General features: G+C 35.9%; 1 protein-coding gene across 2 annotated transcripts in view; it reads left to right on the plus strand.

The window, feature by feature from the left end:
* CCSER1 (coiled-coil serine rich protein 1) overlaps positions 1 to 22,709 on the plus strand; it is a 623,183-nt gene that overhangs the window by 330,683 nt on the left and 269,791 nt on the right. For both annotated transcript variants that reach the window (XM_065736482.1, XM_065736483.1), the window contains exon 8: positions 20,796 to 20,879. In XM_065736482.1, the coding sequence (XP_065592554.1) occupies positions 20,796 to 20,879 (84 nt within the window). The remainder of the gene's footprint in view (positions 1 to 20,795; positions 20,880 to 22,709) is intronic.

A 22,709-nucleotide genomic window follows, 5' to 3' on the forward strand; every position in this document is an offset into this window, starting at 1 on the left:
TTGTGAAGGGAATAAAGTGAGCTGTAATCTTTTTTCTTGGTTCCGTTGGCATCTATGTATTTTATGGTTAACTCATGCCACTTCAGGCATTCTTTGTTAAAAAGAAACCAGATAATTCTTGCAATTGCTTCACCTGCTTGAAAAGGAAGTAAAGACAGTGTCTTAATTTACTTTCAGTCATGAAGATTATAGTGACATAAAGCATAGACTGTATGTTTGTCAGTAAAAAAAAATAATAATACCATCTGGCATTTACTTCCAATTTTTATATGAAGCTTAAATTTTTATTATTTTCTGTCAAATCTGTCTCAAGATATACATCTCTCTCCGTAAAATCACATTCATTATGTTTATCATTCTAATTATGCTGAAATAGGTACAATATAAAGTTATAAAACATTTATGATATCTTTACTAAGAGGCTGATATGAAACGATCCATCATTTCTATCTGAGAATGAGTGCAATGCATGGCTATTTTAAGGCATGAGTTGAACTGAAGAGGCATAGGTGAAGAAGTTCCCTGCCAACCATGTGTAGGCTTTCATCTGAGTCTAGGGACTGAGTATGATGCAGAAATGATGTACAGTGATCATAGTATTGTCTGGGGAAAAGAAAAAGAAGAATGAGGCGTTAGGCAAATCTGCCCTTCAGTCAAACGCCACGCTTTTCATTCTGCATCCAGAGCTTTGGCCTCCTCACCTTTTCATGTTTGCTTCATTTGCTAGGGCCCATTATTCTGTATATCTGTAATTCTCAGTTTCCCCCCGGGGAAATGATCCTTACCTTATGTGCCTGAGCAGACACACCATCTACTCAAGGCTCAAGGTCCAGTTCATCTTTTTTTTTTTTTTTTCTTCCCCCCCCCCCCTTCAAGTCTCAGCTCAAATGGCCTGTAACATCCAACTTTGTTTTCCCTTGCTGACTTCTCACTGATTTGAATCTTTTTCCCAATAGTACAGCCACTTTTTGCTGTGTTTGCCTCTTCAAAAATTATTGAACGCTAAGAATTTTTGAACCACCGTCGCTTCAGGTGTAACCCTGACTTCATTCCTTAGGAATTATATTCCATTATAATTTCTAGATGATTTCTACAGGATTGCCTCTTTCGAAAGCAAAAATAAAAAAATTAATACTGCACCCAGTCTTTCAGCAAATTGCTTTCTTGCTTGTTAAATGTTCAAACATCTGCTAAAGTATTCATTTTAGGTTCTTGTATGAGAAAATTATATTCTATTTATACATAATATGACATTATTTACATTATCTTTTTGGTTTATTATGAATTGCCTGACCAAATTGAGTTGAGATTTTCTGTGACATTTAATCTCTTTTATTCCAAGAGTTTTATTTTCTATCAAAACCTGTTAATTTTTCTTCCAATTTTTTTGGATGGTTTACTCCAATTTAAGTTTTCTTTCACAGCTTTCCTTACATACTCTATCACATTCATTCCTGCCTTAATTCATTCTTTTATTGCTTTGTGAATTGCTACTTCTTTCACATCATCTCCTCACTTTTTATGATTGCAGGGCATGGGGTTATGTGTTTCACTGCATACAGAAATCCAGGCATTTTATCAAGCTTTCTTGAAAACCAGGTCTGATTAGCAGGAAAGAAATTGTCCCTCGAAATAAGCTGAGCCCTTTTTTTCTCAGCCTAGTTTCAGCACTGAGACCTGAGGTCCTTGTATGTTGTTTTTTTTTTTTTGTTTTGTTTTTATTTTTATTTTTATTTTTATTTTTAATAAGCATACATTTTGAGTTAAATACTATGTGGAAATTATTGGATAAAGAAGTTTGGTTCATTTGTGTGCAGAAAGACAAGCTCTGTGATTGGAAAGCTCTTATTTACCCTTTTCTGTTAGTCAGTTGTTTCTACTTCCTCTTTTCCCTGATAGCTATATTGATCTATAGTATATCGACTTTTGCTGGTGAGCTTTGGATATCTTTGGTTATGATACTGCCTGAACTGTGACTGAGGTTAATATACAGGTAAAATTAAGCAACTATTCATGGAGCTGCTTAAGGATTTATTCTCTAGTGCAGAAAAGCAGTTGTACTGAGAAAGGATTCACACACTGTTCTCCTACATCAGGAAGCAACCTCCCTTTGGAGACACCCACAACGAAGTAATTGGACGTGGTGTTCAAAGTAATATAGCGTTGACCTCTGCATCTAACTTCATTGCCCTTAGAATGGAATAAAATCAGATAGCAGAGGTAAGAGTCCGTAGATGAAATTGGGGATACTTGTGAATCAAAAGGACAGTCCTTACTTTGATGCATTGTTTGTCAGCTGTATTCAGTAAAGATCTGCTTAAGTACATTTTTTTGGAGGAATCGTAGAATTTCAGTAACAGCCACTGGAGAGTGTTTTATGCTTTGAGTCTGTCTTCAAATGCATAAATTTGTATTGTAAATGATAGGTAATGCTTCCTGTGAATAAACTTGATTTATATTTTCTTGTTCAATTTTGGTTATATTTTCTTCAAATGTACATGAGCACCTTTCTCAGCAGTGGGAGTATCAACTCAGTGGAAAAAACTTGTTTCTTTCTTATTCACAGCAGTAAATGCTCATTAAGTGGTTCTTCTGCTATTAAATTAGAATTTGCTTTCTATTTTGGTCATTAAGAGGTTGATTCTGTCTACTCTCATTCATACTTAACGTACATTGCTTTTTTTTTGGATTGCAGAGGCTAATAGCATTCATAAAGCATTTTCCAGTGGCATATTTGTATCATGATTTTCTTGGTTTTGTGTGGTTTGGCAGAAATTTGGGTTACACGGCAAGTAATTCATCTGGTGTTTTCTGAAGAATTAAATAAATTCATCCTTTAGTGTACGTATTTGTGTGCATTCCAGAAATTATAAGAGTAAGAAGAAAACTAATTCCAAAGCAACAGGGCAATAAGGTGCCTAACAGAACACACGTTCTTTCAGAAGGCAAAAGGTGTGCCCAGATTGATCTTCATGATACCGTATATGATTGCGTTTCTGTCTGAAGTTTCTTCTTTCTACTGATTTGAGGAAATCCATGCCTCTTCTCGAATGGAGTTCTGCTCTACTGTTTTCATTCTATTTGACATCTCTGCAAATTCAGTTCAACTTTTTCTGCTCTCTGATGTCTGTGCTTATCCTTCTGCAGGGTATAAAAAATTATTGCTCACTCCCATAGGTGTTCAACATAGGCTTACTAGTTTGCATAGTGCCATTAATTTTCATAGCGCCGTAGTCAGTACAAAGCCTGTCTTTGCTAGTTCAGACTCCCAGTGACTCTGAAGTCACAAACAGCTCTTGGGAAAATATGTAGAGCAAATCTTCCAACACCTTACAGCTGAAGGGATATTCAGAAGATGAGAGTTTGGTTCTTGGAATGTAGTGGCAACTGTCTTTAATGGGAGTTAAGATGAATTTCTGCTAGAGTAATTATTTTGCTTTATGATTGATTATACATGCAGCAGTGTTCTCTTGGGCAGGACTTGCTTCAGCATAGATGGGAAGAGAACTGTGCTGTTACGTAACTGATACTGTGTGTGCTTCTGTTAACTTTACAGGCAAACCTGTCTAATCTTGAAAACCATCATATTTACAATAAAGTGAAGATGAAGTCCGTGACCTTTACTTGGTTCTGTATTACTTAAGCTTAGCAAAATGACTAAGTTTTTTAGTATTTTGCAGTTTGTTTCGAGGTATGAAGCTGTGTTGGGTATAATTGGCCTCTTTGTTGTGCACTATAGATATGTAGCTTAAATTTCATAGTCTGTTCTGTGAGTTCTTTCGATTTGTATGGAAGTCAAAAGACACCAAGCAATGTCTTTAGCATACAGAAGTATTTATTGGAGGCATGTTTTAATATGATGGAAGCTTGCTGTGGAAATGAGTCATTCAGTGGACAATGACACTAAATGGTGAAGTTTGCTTTGAAGTTTTAACCCGTGAAATGGAGTGCTTAATACCATCTTTAAAGATCCGGACATCATTAAGGCAGGTTTTTAATCATGTATATAGAAATGGAAGTCATCTCTGTCCCAAGTTTATAGCCATAATTAAGCTCCTCATCTACAGTTTGAAAGGCACTGAAGGACAGAATCTCTGGGACTATTATCATTTTTTTGTGTCATTATGTACTCATACTTGTGAAAATCTTATTTCACATGCCTAAATTTCCTGAGGAGAGAATGGGGGGAATGAGATGAGACCATGTACATTTCCATAGCAGTCTCACACTCAGATGACTTGTTCTACTAATTTTAATTCTGTTCATTTAATGCAGAAATCAGCTATTTTGTATTTTCAGGAAATAGCTTCTGACATTTATAGGGCATACTTAATGCCAGTGGTCCATAAATATAGCAGCAGCTGACAGAGAATACTTAAGTCAAAATTTCAGTTGGATCTTTGTATGACAAATGTTTGAGGCCATTGACAACAGCAGATATACTCTTGGAAAGTGCATCAGTACTTGATGTCAGTCAGCTGGTGTTAGCCCTGGGAACTATCATATTCCTTTGGATTTTACTTTAGTCTCCAATTGAGAAATATAACGAAGAAGCAAGTAACTTGCTTTTCATTCTTCAAATGACCAACATAAGGTGGTCATTGTATGTAATTTGAATTGAGCAAGAAGACAAACTTTTAAGTACAAAACCACATTACTAGATGTGCACACGTGAGTTTAATCAGTGCGAAGAGTTGTTTGAGGTGTAAATGCCAGCAAAGTCAGGGTCCATAATCTGTTTTTTATTTAAGATATGTAAATAAGTGATCTTCAATGTTTCAGGCTTATTTTGCTGATTTTTGTTGATTTCCTTAGTTTAGGTCCTGTCTGGCTGCTCTTCGTAGACTGAACTGTTGCTGGTTGTTCTCCTTCACCCTTTTAAAGAAATGTATGTAGAAAGAATATGAAGCAGTAAGAATATGCAAGAAGGAACACTTTTCCTTTAAGCAAAACTAAATGGCCGATGTCATGCACATCTTTTGAAGTGTAAATCTCAAAGGCTTAATTTGATGCATATATTGATGTGGGTCAGAGGTGGTACTTGGGTAACTGAGCAATTTAACTTGTCACATTAAACTGATGGAAAATATATTTCAAGTTTTCGTGAGAAGACAACAGAATGGTAACCTATCGTCTAATATAGTTTTCAAAGAACATGTTTGAGAAAATATAATTAAATAGGCTACCATGAATGAAGTGCCAATAACATACTGAAAGACTCTGCATCTAGTGAACTGTGTTTATTCAAATGTTGGGGTTTTGTTTTTTTTTTAATTATATTATGTTTTATTAATGCAATTGGTCCAAACACAGTAAAAGCTGTCATACCTTTCGCTAACCCCAGATTACTCACATTATGAGTGGTTTTTAAGAGGGTTTTCTGGGAACTGGAAACCCATTTGGATTTTCATGTCAGGTACTCCAAAACTGAAGGAACCAAAATTGTTTAGTTTCTAAGTGTAGCTTGTATGTTTTTGTATGTCTATAACAGTATAGCTCTGAATATCAGAAGTATTCTACTACTTTTATTTTAAGGAATAAAAAAAAAAACATTATTGTGTATGTGGCCAAGTTCTTCTGCAACAGCTTTTTTGTTAGTGTTAGCTCACATTGAGTGGTAGAGGTACGACTGTATTCTTTCCGTGGCCAAACTGTGGACATGTGATATATCTATATTGTGGTTTTGTGGTGTTGATGCTGGTATCCACATCAGAACATCATGCAGGCAGTTAAGGAGTTATTGCTGTTGGAAGCATCAGAGGGGTGGAGCTCTGCACTTGATGCCAGGCCCGCTCTCTCTCAGCTGCCCTGGAGATTCAGCACGTGTGCTTCCCCTGCAGTTCCTCCCTAAAGCAAGCTCCCAGTTTTTGGTTTGGAAACTTTGTCTCTCTCTCAATTGTTCAATTTTATTAGATTTAGTAAAGTTACCGTTCCTTCTCAGATCGTGCCCTTGTGTTTTGTAGTCCCATCTATTCCCTCTGTTTCCCCTTCCTCCCCCGGAGCGTGGCTCTGCTCAGGAGGCCGCGTGGCCACTGATGGTGCAGCCTTTTTTTCTTTCATTTCTCTCTCCCTTCTCGGTTTCCCTTGCGTCACTGTCACAGATAACACCGTGACAATTATTGTTGGAGAATGCAGGCAGTGCAGTATCTGTACTCCATTGTAAAACTGGTGCTGAGTGGACTAAGGGTTTTCATGTACCTTAGAGCATGCTGGCGTCTTTTTAAGCTCCTCATCAGCACCAGAGTCATATCAACATACAGCTACTTTAGTGTGCTGATGGGGTTTACCTGCCTCCTGCCTAAACACTCTGGCTAACGTGACATTATATGGCACTTGGATTTGTTTCCAGGTACTCCTTTCAGGTCTTTACCTATGTTCAGGATGCCAGCCTGGCAACTGTGTTATCCATTTTCCTGAATGTATTCCTTACAATAGGATTTTGTATCGCGTGGAGGAAGCCTTCCTCAAAACCAGAGAGTGTTGAATGTAAGGTGGGAAAAATTAGGAAAGAAATTAGAAGCTTGGGAATCCCCAGTGTTACGCGATTTTGATCTTGAGCACCTGTTGGGATTATGAGAAATTCAGTGAGTGTTTAGGTAAGTAGCCACGTGACTCAGGAAGGTCTGAGAAGGAACAGATTGTTTGGAGTTTGACTTGTGCTTATTCAGCTATAATTGATATTCTGGAGAGAAATGGTTTCCAAACCGAGGTCCGAAACAAAAATGGAAACCTCGAAGTTAGACCTGACCAATCACAGGAAGCACCGGTATCATTGTTGGTTGCCCCTGTGGAAGGCCAGAAATGGACACGGGTGTCCTCACACCTAGAAGGGAAAGAAGAAGAAGAAGCAGAGAAAGAAGAGGAAGATCCAGGGCGAGGGGCCCTCCTCAGCACCACCAGAGCCTAGAAAGGCCACTGAGAAAAGTGAGAGACACAATATATTACATACATACATAGATATTCAGTTATGACATGTAGTATCATTTAAAGCTTTGCTAATTGGATTAGCTGGTATTTTCAAATTATTCCCTTCACAAGTGTGTCAGTATTGTGTATGTCATAATAATTTACTAAACTTCTAATCAAACCAGGTAAAGTAATAGTAACCCTGTGTGAAAAGAAATGGAAAATTAGATGAGTATTGTTCAATCTGTAAGAGTCTCACCAAATAAAGGAATATTGTCTGGGGTCCACTTTTTTTTTTTTTCCATTGGAAGGCGTAGTACATACTTATCTAATTATACATTCTTTAACTCTTCATACATATTTTAATTATGTTGTTTTGCTCTAAACTTTCTTATAAGTTCAGTTTTGAATATATTGTTCAGTATTATCATGCCCTGTATTTTTTGAGTAGTTAGATTTTTGTTTAAATAAGAATTGTAAGGGAATAGCTATAAATGCACCTGTTCTATTCATATAACATAAAAGCAATCAGAGTGTAATCACTGGTTACAGATTGTTGTTTTTTTTTCTTATGACACAAAATCGCTCATCTGTTTATTTTGTCTTGATTTTTGTGAGAAAATAGGGGTCACTTGTTCCTTACTCCTTTATAAGAGCTTTGCAGCCTTCCCCTCAGCAAGCAGACTTGTTGGTTTTAGGTTGAGTATGATGCTATTAAGCCTGGCTTGAGGCTGTGAAATCTGATTGTTTGATTTATTTATTGATTCTTCCTATTTCTGTCGTAAATATCTTGCATGTAAGTTTTGCAGATGGGGAGATATCAAAAAGAAACAGAGCCACCATTTCTGTGTTGTTTTCCATAGGTCTCTTTGCTGTTACTGTAAAGGTACTCCTTGCAGTGTGACTTTTGGTACTGAAATAATCCTTACAGTATCTGTCTTAGGTTGTTGTTAAGATCTTACAGAAAAGATAGTTTGATGTAAAAGACAAAGAAAAATCTCAGGATAAAAACTGGAAGTTCTTATTTTCTATTTGTTGCCAAAAAGAACAAAAGACCCCAAAACTTTTGCCTGTTACTGCGTCACTGTCACAGCGCATGATACCCCTTAGGCTCACGTTCCTCCTGTGTGAGGCATAACTAAGAACTGCAGGTGTTTCCAAAGCTATGCTGATCCTAAGCCCTAAAAGCCCTAAAAGCTTTCGAATTATCTACGTGTGGGGCAATATTACCTAAACAGAAAGTACTTACCAATAAGATTCCAGGGTCTATTATCAGTTAGTAATATGGATTGAAGAATTATTAGGGGCGTTTTTGCAGATGTTAATAACAGCAAAAATTCCCAGTAAGTATTTGCACAGTATTAACACATTTTTTTCCATTTTGCATTATGATCTATTTGAGGAGAAGGGAAATCCTTAGCAATTGAACTGGAATACCTAGAAAAACAGAAAATTTTCATTTTAGGTAAGGAGTGTTTTTTGCTGCTTAATCTGTGAAACAGTGAAAAGAGTGGTAAGAGCGAAGCATACTCCCTTCCAGTGTGGATGGGAAGGTTTGAGCAGATATGGGCACAGTCATCTCATGATTGTTCATTTTGGATTTATGGGAGCTGCAGATATAGTCATTTCATCATTACAAGGTACACAAAATTCATTTGTTCATGTAAAATTTGCTGAGCATCGTAATTGTTTACTCATATAGGAGTAGAGTAGTAAGCTGCTAGATGCAGCTTAGCTAATTCATGCAGACTGATCATTCTGCACATTTTGGAGAGTGCCACATTACTGTCATCTCACCTTGTTCTCACTTTCAGTATTTCAGGCTTATTTGCTGTTTTCTGCGAGCCGTGTAGTGGAACTGGAGTTAAGAATCAAATCTTAAATGAGGCAGTAGTGTAAAAAAGACATGTCAGAGCGACTCTATTTTGCTACTTTGAATTGATTTTTTTCTGAACTTATAATTACCCTTGATAACATAAAATTAATGTAGAAGCTAGTTTGTTTGTTTGAAGAGCCATTCAATATGTTAAAAAGTTATGGTTGCCCTGGAGTAAGATGTATTTGATTTGATTTTATTGTTATGTTATAGCAAGAGTATAATCTTGCCTTTTAACTCAGAGCCTTTTCAGCTATCAGAATAAGTGTTTGGGTTTGATGGGGTGAGGAGTAAAGAGGATTTTTGTGTTTTAGTTTAGTTGTTTTTGTGGGGTTTTTTTTTGTTAAGGGAGATATGAGTCTGGGTAACGCTGAATACTAATGTTCAGTCTCTCTGAACAGCTTCATTCTCTTTGCTTAATGTTTTATTATTGACATTTGTTACATAATGTTGTTGTAGCATCCTTTAAAAAATTATTCCCTGAGACATATTGAAAAATTGATTTGTTCCCCTTTTTTTTTAATAAGGATGTACAACACATGCCATGTAAACTGCTAGATTTTTACATCTTCAGTTATCAAGCAGTGTGTGAAAACACATTTGCTAATTTTGGGAATGACTGGGAAGAAGGGCCTGTGTATTTCAGTAGAAATTCCAGTTACCAATTAACATTTTCATTAGAATATTTGAGTCATAGTTAATTTTCACTAAAATGTATTATCTGGGTAAACCTGACCTATTAATCCTTCTAAATCTATTACTGTCAGATAATGTCATGATTACAGGGAGAGTACACAATGTGCCGCAGCAACACAGCTAGTCTGTTAATTTTTTTTCACTTAAGATTGCTATTGTGCTGTTTATCACTGAATTATCAGGCATGATAAGTTATTTTATCCTAGCCCCTTTCATGTCCATCCTTCTAATACCGTACTTGTCATCATGAGTCTTTAGCCTTCTAGAGTACTGAAAGGTTCTTGTCTCAAGCCTGATTACTATTCTAATGTTTTCCAGACATGCTTGAAGATGAGTTTGGCATGTGAAACAATTTCCTACAGTAATAAAACTAATTAAAGTGGGCAGTCATCCCCACATCACTCTTTAATGAATTATAATGAGCTCATTAATCTACCCATTTTCACTCACCACATCTATTGGCTAGGCTTCTCTGTGAATATGTTGGGATAGAAATTTTCCCCAGAAGAAATGGACTCTGAGGAAGCATTTATTTTAGTTTGTTTGACAAAAACCAGAAGAAGGAGGTCAACTCTAAGTAGAATATGCTTTTTAATAATCGGAATTGTGAGAAGTAAATAGAATAGCATAGACATTGTAATGATGACAAAGGAAGAGTCATGTAGGAACTTGAAAAAGTGTAATATTGGGCTTTAAATGACAGGATAATTAATGCCTCTGTGACTCACACAATTCACTTGAAAATGTGCCTTAGAAATTATGTTTTAGCAACTGGATCTCAGGGAAACTGCCTAAAGAAAATAGCATCAAGTTAATTTTGGAAGAGTTTCTTGACATTTTCTTAACTCAAAACGTGTGGAAATGAAGTGGCAAGGTTACACTTCCCAATTCTATAATGATGAATGTTAGACAATTAAATGGTAAGTTCTGTGAGTGGAAAAATGAGATGATTCATGTGAGTACCCATGTCAAAGAACCACCTGATTTTCATAGGTTTTCTCATGCAGTTTTCCTCATCTGTGAAGTATCAAGTCTAGTAATAGATAATCGTAGCGTATTTCTTGAAGTGTAGTATTGCTTTTAGGAGTCGGATCCTTTTAATTCAACTTTCAGAGGGTTGAATTACAATGTTATTAACATGCACATTAATCTTTTGTTTACTTACAGTCATTGTGTATATGTTAATAAAAGAAGTTTGCAAAGTGTGTGTTTTCAGAGTAAATAAAGGAAGCAGTGCAAATATGCTGTTTCGAAGCACAGGCAGCAGTGATACTCAACTGTAAATTTCCTCTGGCCAGATTCATCGCTATTTTCTTGTTGTTTCTAATGAAGAAACTGGAATAATTCCTATGCAAACTGAGGCTTTGCCTGTCTTTTCTGTAGAAAGAAGAAGCACAGGCTGCTTGAGAATCTCAATGAGGCTGTGGTCAGGACATCCACCTTAAATGCAGGTGATCTTGGTTCATGTCCCTGGCATGAGTGTGAGGAAGCACACATTTTCAAGTATCGACTTCCTCAGATGTGACCTCAGCCACTCTGGCAGTGCTACTGGCTTTTCTTCTTTTAGCTGCAGCGTATGAAAAAATTTTGCTGATTTTAGAATATTCAAAACTGATTAATTTTTCTTGAAAGACTTTTTAAAATGAAATTAACACTATAAAATGAACAGCTATGTTGTTATAAAACCTGGATTTTATTTCATTTTAACAAGTAAGCTAATGTACCACTCATTTAAAAGAAACAGGCAGGATTTTTTTTGCTTCTTGGCCATTACTCTTTCTTGTGGTATCTTGGCATTAATGGAGTTCTTCGTTTGTTTCATACGTAGGAAAATTTTTTGGACTTCCTTTACCAAATATACAGAGTGTTCCTAAATGCATTTTCAGTTCATTTTTAGGAAACTAACGTATTTTAGGTTGATTTTATGAGTCTTCCATTCAAGTGTTCTTAAAATATTCAGATTTTAAATGCACTATGTAGAGGCAGCTAAACGTTAGGAGAAATGAAACTTTCTCTACATTTTTTAATTTATCCAAAGTAGTTTATTTCTAATTGTTTAGGATAGTGATTTATATCCATATATAGTATCAAAAGGAGCAGTAGAGCTGTATGAGTGAGTTAACTATGTCAACCAATGCTATGACTATTAACATTACTGTTGTCTGTACTAGCCAAACTCAGTAGGAATTTCTAGTTAGCACTGCATTGTCTCAGTACTTCTTATTTATGTAGTTATCCTATGGCAGTAAAGCATTCCTCTGATAGCTGGATTTTGTTTTTATTTAAACTTTTATTCTGCTTGTATGCAGAACTGATGCTGTAGCTACAAAGAAACTCCCAGAACATGTCGCCTTAACCGAGCAAGTGTTACTCTCAAGTGAAAAATAGATTTTCATTAGAGGTTGATAAGTTATTGATGGTGTATTTTGTGAAGTAGTCGGACTGAGTGTTACAATTAGTTAATTTTTTTTCCCCTGTGACCTCCTGCCTTGAACATCAGCATGGAACATTGTGTTCTCTTTTAGAAATGCAGTTATTCGTAGTATCTTTCATAATTATTTCCACCCTTGCCCTGAAAGTTCTCTTTCAGAAAATAAAAGAAGCTGGTGGAGATGTAACCACATGAAGAGGAAAATAAAAGCAAGATATGTCATTAAGATTATCAAAATAATTAGTAGCATAAATGGCTTTAATAATTATTTTGATAGTTTATTAAGTAATAAAGACATGCAATTATCCTTCTGATAAGGACACAAAAATTGAAATTTACTTATTTTCATTACTTTTGAGTGCATATATATAAGTGTTGTTTAGGGCTCATGGAAAAGTATCTACAATTGAGGATTTATTCTTAATGGTACTTGCAGAGAATTTGGTGAATTAAATACAAAGGCATTGTTTCCAAACTGTTCATTTTAAAGTTTATTTTGAGGTTGAATAAATTCTGTTTATAACTTTGATTCTAGGTGCATGAAGAAATGCATGATTGATTTTTTTCCCCTTTTCTGTAGAAATAGTGGAACTCAGTATTATCTATGTATAACCTTAAGAATTACTCAATTACTATTTTAGAGGAATTACAAAACACAGTAGAAAATGCAGCTGTGGGAGTGGGTCATCAACCTGTTGCTTGATTGCAAAATGACTTTTGGTTTACCTAGGTCTAATGAATCATATAGTACAACTAGAAAAGATAGATCACAGATTTTGATCAGAGATACGGGATGGCCTATATTAAGAAGAGTGATTATATAGACAGGTTTCTGAGCTTGAGAAAGATGGCAGAAGTTATGCAGTTAGTGTAAAGACTTACAAAAATGGGGGGAACCTGAATAGAAACTACTCACATCTCTTTTGAGGGGAAAAAAAAAAACAAAAAAACATTTTTAAGCATCAAGTTTGGGGAATTTGATTATTTATCTGTTTTCTTTTTATGTATATGCTTAGAAAATATCATCACAGGAAGCGTGAGACTGCCTATGTAAATTCAGGCTTACGAAGAGCCATAAAAGAGAGTATATGGAGTGGTTACATAAGGAAAAATACAATTACATGCTGTTATATATTTCCACTCCTGGCCGCTGTATTTGATTTCTGCTGGTTAGATGCATCTTGGCCTTGACCTGGTATCTTTATTTGATTTAATGTCTTGCAGTTTATTAATCAAGCAACGTTCCTTTAAACACCTTACTGCTTACTTTTCACTGATGCAGATAGCAAAATTGAAATGAAAGAAAAAAACAGAACATAAAACCCCAGCATGACTAAACACAGTAATTTGCTCAGTGTGTAATTCACTATTCACTGACAATTGGATCACTGTGAGGGAAACATTGTTTGTTTACTCTGTCTTCATAAGCATCTGAAGTTCCCAAAATTGTTTCCTTGAAATATTTTTGACATATTATGTGTAATTGAATGGAAGTAGAACATGGTGTAGAATTACAGAAGGCTTTCTGAGTGTTCAGTCACTGTTTTATTTATCAAATTGGAGTCAGCTCCTATGAACCTCAGACTCCATTTGATTTCTTGATCAAGAAGTAAGGAACCTGCTTTAGCAGGGTGTTGGACTAGATGACATCCACAGGTACCTTCCAACCCCTCCACTTCTGTGCTTCTCCTAAATTGAAATGTATAGCTGTTCTTATAGAAATGTCATTTAAATGCTGCACGTGCATTAAAAGATGACTTACACTGTGACAGCTGTTTTTGACATGACCTTCCAAATGCTCTTGGTTTTGTTCTTCCTGGATGAGAGAAAGACACTCCACAGTCAGACTGATGGTGTTGTGCCTGAGCGGCTTCTGGGGACCTCTCTGAGTTGCTGTGTCCTGCTTTGAAATGAATTTACCCTTATCCTTATGCTGTCTTTGAGCATCTGTTGATGGAGCCATGTGAAGGGTGAAGCAGGAGATGGCCATGGCCTGCTGGAAGTTATCAAGACTCCATCCAGGACTAACTACTTTGACTCAGGGTGCCAACATAAAAAATGAGCTAAAGAAACCAAGTCAGTGTGCTTTACACGTGTGAAGGATTACAGCCTGACAATTTCCTTGTCTGTCTTAGTGGGATAGAAAGGCATTGATACGACAGATGTAAATTAATACAGTGCATAGAACTAGAGTGAACGTAGGGAAAATAACGTTGAAAATGGATACTGTTGTGTGTACATAAATATCGCAGCTAAATGCACTGTGGTGTAAATAGATGAGGGGGGTCACCTGAAAGATGGACCTGTGATTTCATTTTGAAATACATCTGCCACAAAAAAAAATGCAGTCTTGTTGTCTGAGCAATGCCAGTCTTAATAATTTTAACATAAACAATACAAAGCAGTTATTTAAGAAAATTACTAGAGGGGAGAAGAAATTCTGACAAGGAAAACTGCAATATCTAGCAGCCTACTTAAATGAGTAATCTCAAATGAGTAGATGTTCTTCCTATTGATTAAAGTGATGTGTGTTGACTTGCTGTGTGTTTACACAACTGGGATCTCCGTCTGGAAACAAATCATGGTGCTTCTCTGCAAATTTTGGATGAGATCTTAAAAAAATACTTGGTGTTTTTTCCTTTTACAGGTGTTGTAAAGGGAATTACTAAAGACATGCTGAAGAATCCTGTATATAGTCTAGACCTCCACGCTGCCATCATAAAAGTCCTGTTCATGTTCAAGTAACCAGAATTTTCTTTATTTCTTTAGCTTTCTGGACCAGTAATTCAATTTTAAAGTTGTTAGTTTTGAGTCATACTTCAGGATTATATTCTTAAGAAACTACACCCTAAATAATCGCTGATCTCTGCATTGCTGAAAGCTGGAAACAATCTGCTTAGCATCTGAAATTCAGCACATTTTTCAGATGAGTTTTATAATCTTCTAATTTTATGGTGCTATTTTGGCAGCGTATTCATTTTGGTGTAAAGTAAAATTGCGGTAAATTTATTTTCCAGTATACTTGGTTAGTTTTGTTTATAGCTCTTTGTAATTACACCGAGCACAATAGGCCTGTTTGTTCCTAAGTATGAAGAGGTATAAAGTAACTTTCCAAAATGCAAATGATTATGTTTTTGGCACTTACGCATAACAAGCTGCAGCTGTCTTCACACATGCAGTACAGTTTGTCATCTTGTGACCTGATCTGATGATAAACAGTTTTGCTATTATGTTTAGCGGATTCCCAGATGGACAGAATTAAACTAAAATAGGCAAATACTAGCACTGAGATATACCAATTGGTATCATAAACTGTGATTGAAAATACATGCAAGGCTGTTACTTTGAAGAGACAAAAATATGATAATTTGAAGATCATAATTAGGTACAATAACAACAGTAAATCCATAGTGAATATTAGCTAAATCCTGGGTAATTTTTTTAAACCATTTAAGAGAGTGTAACTGAAGAAAATACAATGAACACTTTCCACAAATGCTTTTCTTTTTTTTTTTTTTAATGAAATATTCCTGGAAGCTTATTATGTAGTACAAAATTTACTAAACTGAATAAAATATCTTTGAAACTTTAGTGTATCCAACTTAAGAACACTTGCACAGAATATAGGATTCAATATTTGGAATGGTAACTGTTTTCATAGCATCCATTTTCTTATTGGACTAGAGTTCTTGATTAAAATATCTAGGTATAAACTCTTTTCGTGAGAATATAAGGATGTTGATATAATGAATAGAAATGGTAAATGTTATCTACCCAATTTTAAAATCTGTGGTCAATTGGTTCTGGTTAGCACTAAAACTCAACTATACTTACATGCAAATCCGTTATTTATTCTCTTTGGCTCTGTGGTTATATTCAAGCCACTCCAAAAGCAATTGAAAGGAAACTCAAGGGATAGAGTCCAACCCCACCCTGTTAAAGGAGGTACTACAGCAGGTCGCACAGGTAGTCATCCAGATGGGTCTTGAACGTCTCCGTGGAAGGAGATTCTACAACCTCTCTGGTCTGCCTATTCCAATGCTCTGTCCCTTTACTGTGAAGAAGTTCTTCCACGTATTTGTATGGAACTTTGTATGTTTGAGTTTTAGGCCATTGTTCCTTGTCTTACCACTAAACACTGCCAAGAGCCTGGCCTTACACATTTGTCTCCCACCTCCCTTTAGATACATATAAATATTAATCGGTTCCCCCCTTAGTCTTCTTTTCTCCCTGCTGTAGTGACCCAGTTTATCTGGCCGTTCCTCGTATGACAGAGATGCTTGAATATCCCTTACTCTGGAAATATCAGTAGTCCCCGCTACTGGAACATAAACTCTTTAACTCCCTGTGCACTACATCATATTACGATCTGGAATACCAATAATAAAAAATCATAAAACCATGACACCAGTATTATAAACAACCTTGTTTTTCTAAACATTAAGAGTATGTGATTCACATTGTACGTGAAAAACCTGTGTAGTATAGCCCCAGAATATTCGAAGTGTATTTAAAAAATACGTTATGTTTTGTGGTAATTGGAGAAGGTTTTTTTGTTTGTTTGTTTGTTTTTCCCCAACTCTTTAATTACAGTGTAGACTGAGAATACATTAATGGCAGTTTCTGCTGCCGGCACACTGTCCTTTCCTGGTCTATCCTTTCTGAAGTCTGCTGTTGTGATAACTCCTTTGGTTAGTATCTCCCATTCCATCCTTCATTGAACAGTGCTGGTCTGTACACAGGATGTGTTTTTGGAGTGCTCTCCTTTCCTAGCTCTCAACAGTTGATTTCTGCAATAACTGTATTTATTGCTTTGATAACAAACACTTGATTTCATTGCATTTTGTGTAACTAATACATTCAGGCCAGTGTATGAGCTATTGGAAGTACCCAAGTGTTTCTGCAGGCTGCTCTACGTTTTTCTCTTTTATTCTTGGGTGATGTTGTCTTTCTTCTTTCTACTTTCAATTTTTATTATAGCAGTAATGTCCTCTAAATATAAGAGAGATGTAGAAACACCAAGCACGATTTTGTTATTATTTTTTTGTCTTAGATTTTTAGAACAAGTGATGCCTACAGAAATACCGCGCAGCAAATTAGTATTACCAAATCCTAATTCTAGACTGTGTTCAACAAGAGCTCTCAGCTACTTGTAAGCCCCATATGCTGAAGAGTTTTTGTTAGTAATTATTTAGTAAGCAATGACATAAAAATCTGGGAATTTCTAGTGCTTCTCTTTTACTGTGTGCTTTTGGATAACATTTGTGTGCATATTGTTGTGCATATATGTAGCAAATTGCAGGCAATACTCTATGTACAGACAGTCCTTCTTGAAATGCTTGAGTGGCAGATGGAGTGACCTTTTTGGTAGCAATGGCTCCACAGTTAAGCTATTTGTGATTGAGCAACTGAGTACGTAGCAGGATTAAGTGGTGTTTTCTGTATCAGTGGATGTCTTCCCTTCAGGTTTCAAGAAGCCATGTATATTAGTTTACCTAACCCCACTAAATATTGGGATCACTAACCCGACATCGTATTTTTTTTTTTTACCGTTGAGCTTGTTCCATATTGATAGCTAATATTGACACAACTCCTTTGTTACCATTTCTGCGTTTGTTGTGTGTTCTTGACAACATAATGTACTTAAACTCAAGTATATTTCAAGCCAGTTTCTCAGAAATAGTTTATTTTTATACTGCCAACAGCTGTTCTCTATAAATCCATGTGATATTGGGACTAATAATATCCAGATAGCCATGTGAGGTGCTTTAATCTTCTCAAATGGGCTAGAATTTTATTGTACAATGCAGCAGCAGCAGGGGCTGAAGGTGTTGAAACATACACTATGGCCATATAGTTATTTTATTTGAGTTTTAGGCCATTGCTCCTTGTCCTATCACTACACGCTATCAAGAAGAGCCTGGCCTCATCCATTTGCTTCCCACCTCCCTTTAGTTATTTATAAACATTAATCAGATCTCCTCTCTACTCTTATTCTATTCCCTGCAACTCTGTCCTCAAATATGCCAGGCATTAAAATGGAGTCAAGTGCATTTCTTTTTACCTGCTAGTTTAACGATGAAAATTATTTAAGCAAGGGGTAGAAAAAATAAATCATCTTTTCTCTTTAGCTGGCAAGTGCATGAAGGGCATGGGAGTTAGCATCTTAGTCTCAAGTATCCCAGCACAGTGAGTCCCTCAGAAAGGGATTACATTATAAATTATATAATTGTAGGATGTATTTATACTAGAGTATACTAGAGTATACTGCAGAGTCTCCCTAGAAGCTGATAAAATGTACAGTATTGATTTATAAAAATGGTGTCCCATTGGCCAGTATAATCAGTTCTACTGTTACACAGTAAGAAAAGGGGAAAATTTAACCCTAGATATTTTTCTGCAAGTTATATCAACAATTACAGTCTATATTGTATGAGCAAATTATGATGAGGAATATGGATAGTAGATGCTTAGTGATAGGACAAGAAGAAACAGTTTTAAACAAAAGAAGGGAGATTCAGATTAATTGTTCAGAGGAATTTCTTTCTTTATGCAGGGGGTGTTGAGGCAGTGGCACAGGCTGCCCAGAGTAGATGCGGATTCTAGGCCACTATAGATGGGACCATGAGCAGCCTGATCTGGTGGGAGGCAACCCCAGATATGGGGTTTAAGATCCTTTCCAGCCCAAGGCATTCTATGATTTCTATGCATGCCTTCATCACACAGTAATCCTTACAGAAGGGTCACTCCCCTGTGTGGGTAAGGAGTGTCCAACTGGGTGCATGACTGCAATTTTGCCTGAAGAGATGCACTAGGATTTTTGAAAGCTGTGGGAGGCAAATGATTCTTCATGTTTTCACTGGTTCTACAGAGGCCTGAATTGCCTTCAATACCGTATTCCATGATAAAGGTAATCTCAAAAATCTTTCTTACTCACCGTACACTAGTACATGCTTTATTACTGTCTTTCCTTGTGCATGCTTCATAAAAGCTTTTTTTTGAAATAGACTTTCCTTGCTTGGTTGTGTGACCCCATTTCTCTTCCTCTAAGTGTATAACCTGTCAACCCATTTTTCAAGTTAAAAAGGGAATAATCAGGAGATAACAAAAAGTAATGTGGAAATATGCTGAAAAAAAACCCTCAGAATAGTGCAACTGGATGTAGAGGTGCTGTAGCTAATATGACATTATTTTAAAGCTTTTTTTTCTCCTAAGTACTTATTTTTGATAAATTTACAGTGAAGTTCTCAATATATTACTTTTGATAAGCAAACATTTGTGCTAACTAAATACATGCTGATTACCTATCTTGTGCTGTGGGCACAAGATTCTGGGATTTATTAGTATTTTATTTTCAGCTAGCATTCCTTGACATTGTATCAGTAGACCATGCAAAATGCTGTTATAACTGTGTCACAAGGAAAATTACCAGTGAATTTTTTTTCTTAAACAATGGTAGTGTGAATCCTTAATTTGAATATTTCAGCAGATCTGTGTATAGAACTGAAATAATATTTCAATAGGATCATTATCTGTCAGCCAAAAATAGGGTGTTGTTAAGGGCCAGTGTAGTTGTAAATATCTTGAGTTTTATATGTGAGTATTTTATTTCTTCTTCCAATTAGTCCATCACAGAAGATAAGCAATGTAATTACTTTGAAAGGTCATTATTGTAACTGAACACTTTACTGAGGAAAATGGACTTCAGTCTCTACGTTTGTCTCATTTGTATATTTATTTAATTTTGCAAGCACATTAGTACTGCCAGAGTTCACGAGTATCATGCTGGTTTTGTGCTTTTGAACCCCCCTGAGTTCTTTATGGCCTAAGCAAATCCCATGCTTTTATATTTGTTGTCATCCATTAGCTAGTGATTCACTGTCCAATTTTTTAAACTAAGGGCTAAACTGTTGTGCACATGTATAACTATATTCTCCTAAATATTCTTTATTTTGTGGTTTGCTTTATTTTTGTTTTTGAAATAGCAGTGCTCCAAATCATTATATCTCTAGCTTTGTAAATATATTTCAGTCCTAGAAGAATGTAAAGATTCTGTTCTTCATTTATAGTTGTAAGACAAATTTTTACTTTATTGTGTTGTTAGTTTGTTGGGTTTTTAGTCTTATTAGCTCAGTACCTCCGTTTTTGTTTTCCCCTTGATTGTTCTTTGGCACAAGAAACAACATACTGGTTGGAATTTCTTCTCCAAAGATGATTAGAATTCACAGAACTGTCTGGATCTGCATTTACACGGATCCGTGTTTGGCAACAGCTTAGCTACTAGGTTTGTTTTTATGCACAGCATACTGAGATACAGTCAACGGTTATGTCACTAAATGATAACCAGTACCTGTTTTGTTTATTCATTTAATACTAGAATTGCTGCTGTTGTGATTAGTGTGGGAATAAAAAAAAAAAAAAAAGTATGTATGAGATGAGTGCCTTATTTTCCACTAAGTATCTGTTCTTTTTTTTTTATTTTGCAGTATCAAGATCAAGAGCTCTACAATAATGATTTTAAACTGCTGTTTTTCTAATGTTCTTTTGTATGAGAAAAAATATGACATTTCATAGACATAATTAACTTGAAAAAAGTGACCTGTTAGGATTTTCTATTAAAAAAAAATGCTTAGAAGAATGGGAAAATAATAAAATGGACTTATTTGCAGGAAGCTTTTGACATTTCTGTGTAGTATCTTTGGATGCGTTAATCTGTATATGCTGCAACTTTAGAATGTGTTATTGAAACTACAACACTTGACAAAGGAGAATTGAGTTTCATTACTTTAACACAATAATCTCACACTACGTGAAACAGCTTTTTCAAGTCAAGACCACAGTGAAGGCACAAAACCTGTTGTAACATGTATTTTGGTGTTTTTATAGGATGGAGTAAAAGACGAATGCTCACTGCTGAAGCTGCAGCTGAAGGAGAGAGATGAACTCGTATCCCAACTTCGTGAGGAGCTGGTAAGCAAGAGAAAGCTACTTCAAAAAAAAAAGTTTGTTTGCCTGATAGTCATTCACCAATACAAAAACACAAGAAGTGTAGTTTCACTCCCACTACAGAGTGATTAGCCTCGGGCTATGTTAACTGGGAAACACTGACTGTGCATTTCTTGAGACTTGTCAGCCTCTGAACTGGCTACTATCTAGAGGCACTGCTAGTAGAAATTTCCTTCAAAAGATTGTGTTGACAGTTGTCTTACACTTTCAAAGAGACGTTAATCAGTGGCAAAGTAGCAGCATGTCACTGTATGCATATGCTAGAAGTCTTGAAAGGCTGTGTACATTTCCTGGTGAACTGTAAATACTTGTCCCTGAACTGTTTTTCATGTCTACAAGATTGTCCAATGAAAAATGAAATATTGTTTTCCCTCTTAAATAGATGACGATTTTAATTTAAATGAGGTAGTAAGTATTCCCAGGCTTACTGAATTATTCCTTGCATGAGCTGACAAGTCTCAAGTACTACCTCTTCAATAAAAGATAGAATACCCTCCAGCAGCTGAGTGAGGTAAAGTGATATAGCAATTAAAAACGCTAAACATATATAATGCATTTTATTGTACTTTTGAGACTGAGTTAAATTAATCTTAAAAAACTGTTTTTAACAAAACGTGATTAAAACTTGTCTTTATTATTCTTAACTAGAGGATGGGGAAGTTTGCCTTCTCATCTCTCAGAACCAGGGAGCTCACTCCAAAAAAAAAGCATATTCACTGATATTGAATATTCCACCATATTCAAGGTGTTCAACACATACGTTGCCACCGAGGAACTTGGAAATGTGCTCCAAGTATTTTGTGTTAACACCCTGCAGGAGGTGGTGTTATTTCTCTAATCAGAGCTAAATTTTCTCATCTAGCCCAGGGGTTTTGTACCTTTCTGTCTCACAACTCATCGCTAGTGCAAAACTTGGGCAGAATGAATTCAGGTCCAACTGTAGTTAGAAGGGCAGCCTGCAAAACTGAATGGATAGTGTCCGGCTTAGATGAGTAATCAGAAGCACTAACCCAGTGACCATGGCAAAGTTACACTGCATCTTTCATATATTAAGAAATAATAATGATGTTTTTCTATTTGCGGAAGCAACTAAGTCTGAAGTTGCATGGAGAAATGTAATGCTGCACAGGGATGAAAGATTCCTTTGTTATATTAACATCTGCAAAATAAGTACAGGTCATCAATATTCTTTGTTTCGTATTTGGCTACATTAAAAATGATATATTATCTAATTATTATCTAAAATTAAATGACAAAATGGGACACAGGGAACATCAAGCTTCTGCACAGTCTCAGAGCATTAATTTTATATCAGCCTTTCTTGAAACATGTGTTATTAACTGGCTGACAACTTTGTCAGTGTAAGATTATCATGTATTGATACAGTGAGCTGTAGCTCATTTGCTGTTAGTTGCTGTCAGAGTTGGTTTGTGTGTAAGTCAATTGCATGAAAAAGACCCGTAGAGACTTTAGTTCTTCTATTACATAATAGGCAGAAAAGTACATCTTCCTGGGTCATGGAATAAGAATTTCCGTGATTAAAAGTGAGTATCATGTATTTAATCCATGATTAACTGACTTCAGTTTTGATATTTTAGAATTACATATAAAATAAAACAGAGAGAGGGAATAGAGATAGAAGCTTTGAGACCACATTTAGTCATTTACAATTGAATTTTGAGAGGACTCAGTGTACCTCATTACTGCTACTGAACTAAAGCATGATGATTCACTAAAATGAAATCCAAGTCTGTTTTTTCATTGGACGTGGGAGATGTATGAAACTTAAAATGA

Source organism: Cyrtonyx montezumae, unplaced genomic scaffold (genome assembly GCF_038088225.1).
Source record: "Cyrtonyx montezumae isolate F1298 unplaced genomic scaffold, pur_monq_1.0 scaffold_2, whole genome shotgun sequence".
In the NCBI taxonomy this organism is placed as follows: domain Eukaryota; kingdom Metazoa; phylum Chordata; class Aves; order Galliformes; family Odontophoridae; genus Cyrtonyx; species Cyrtonyx montezumae.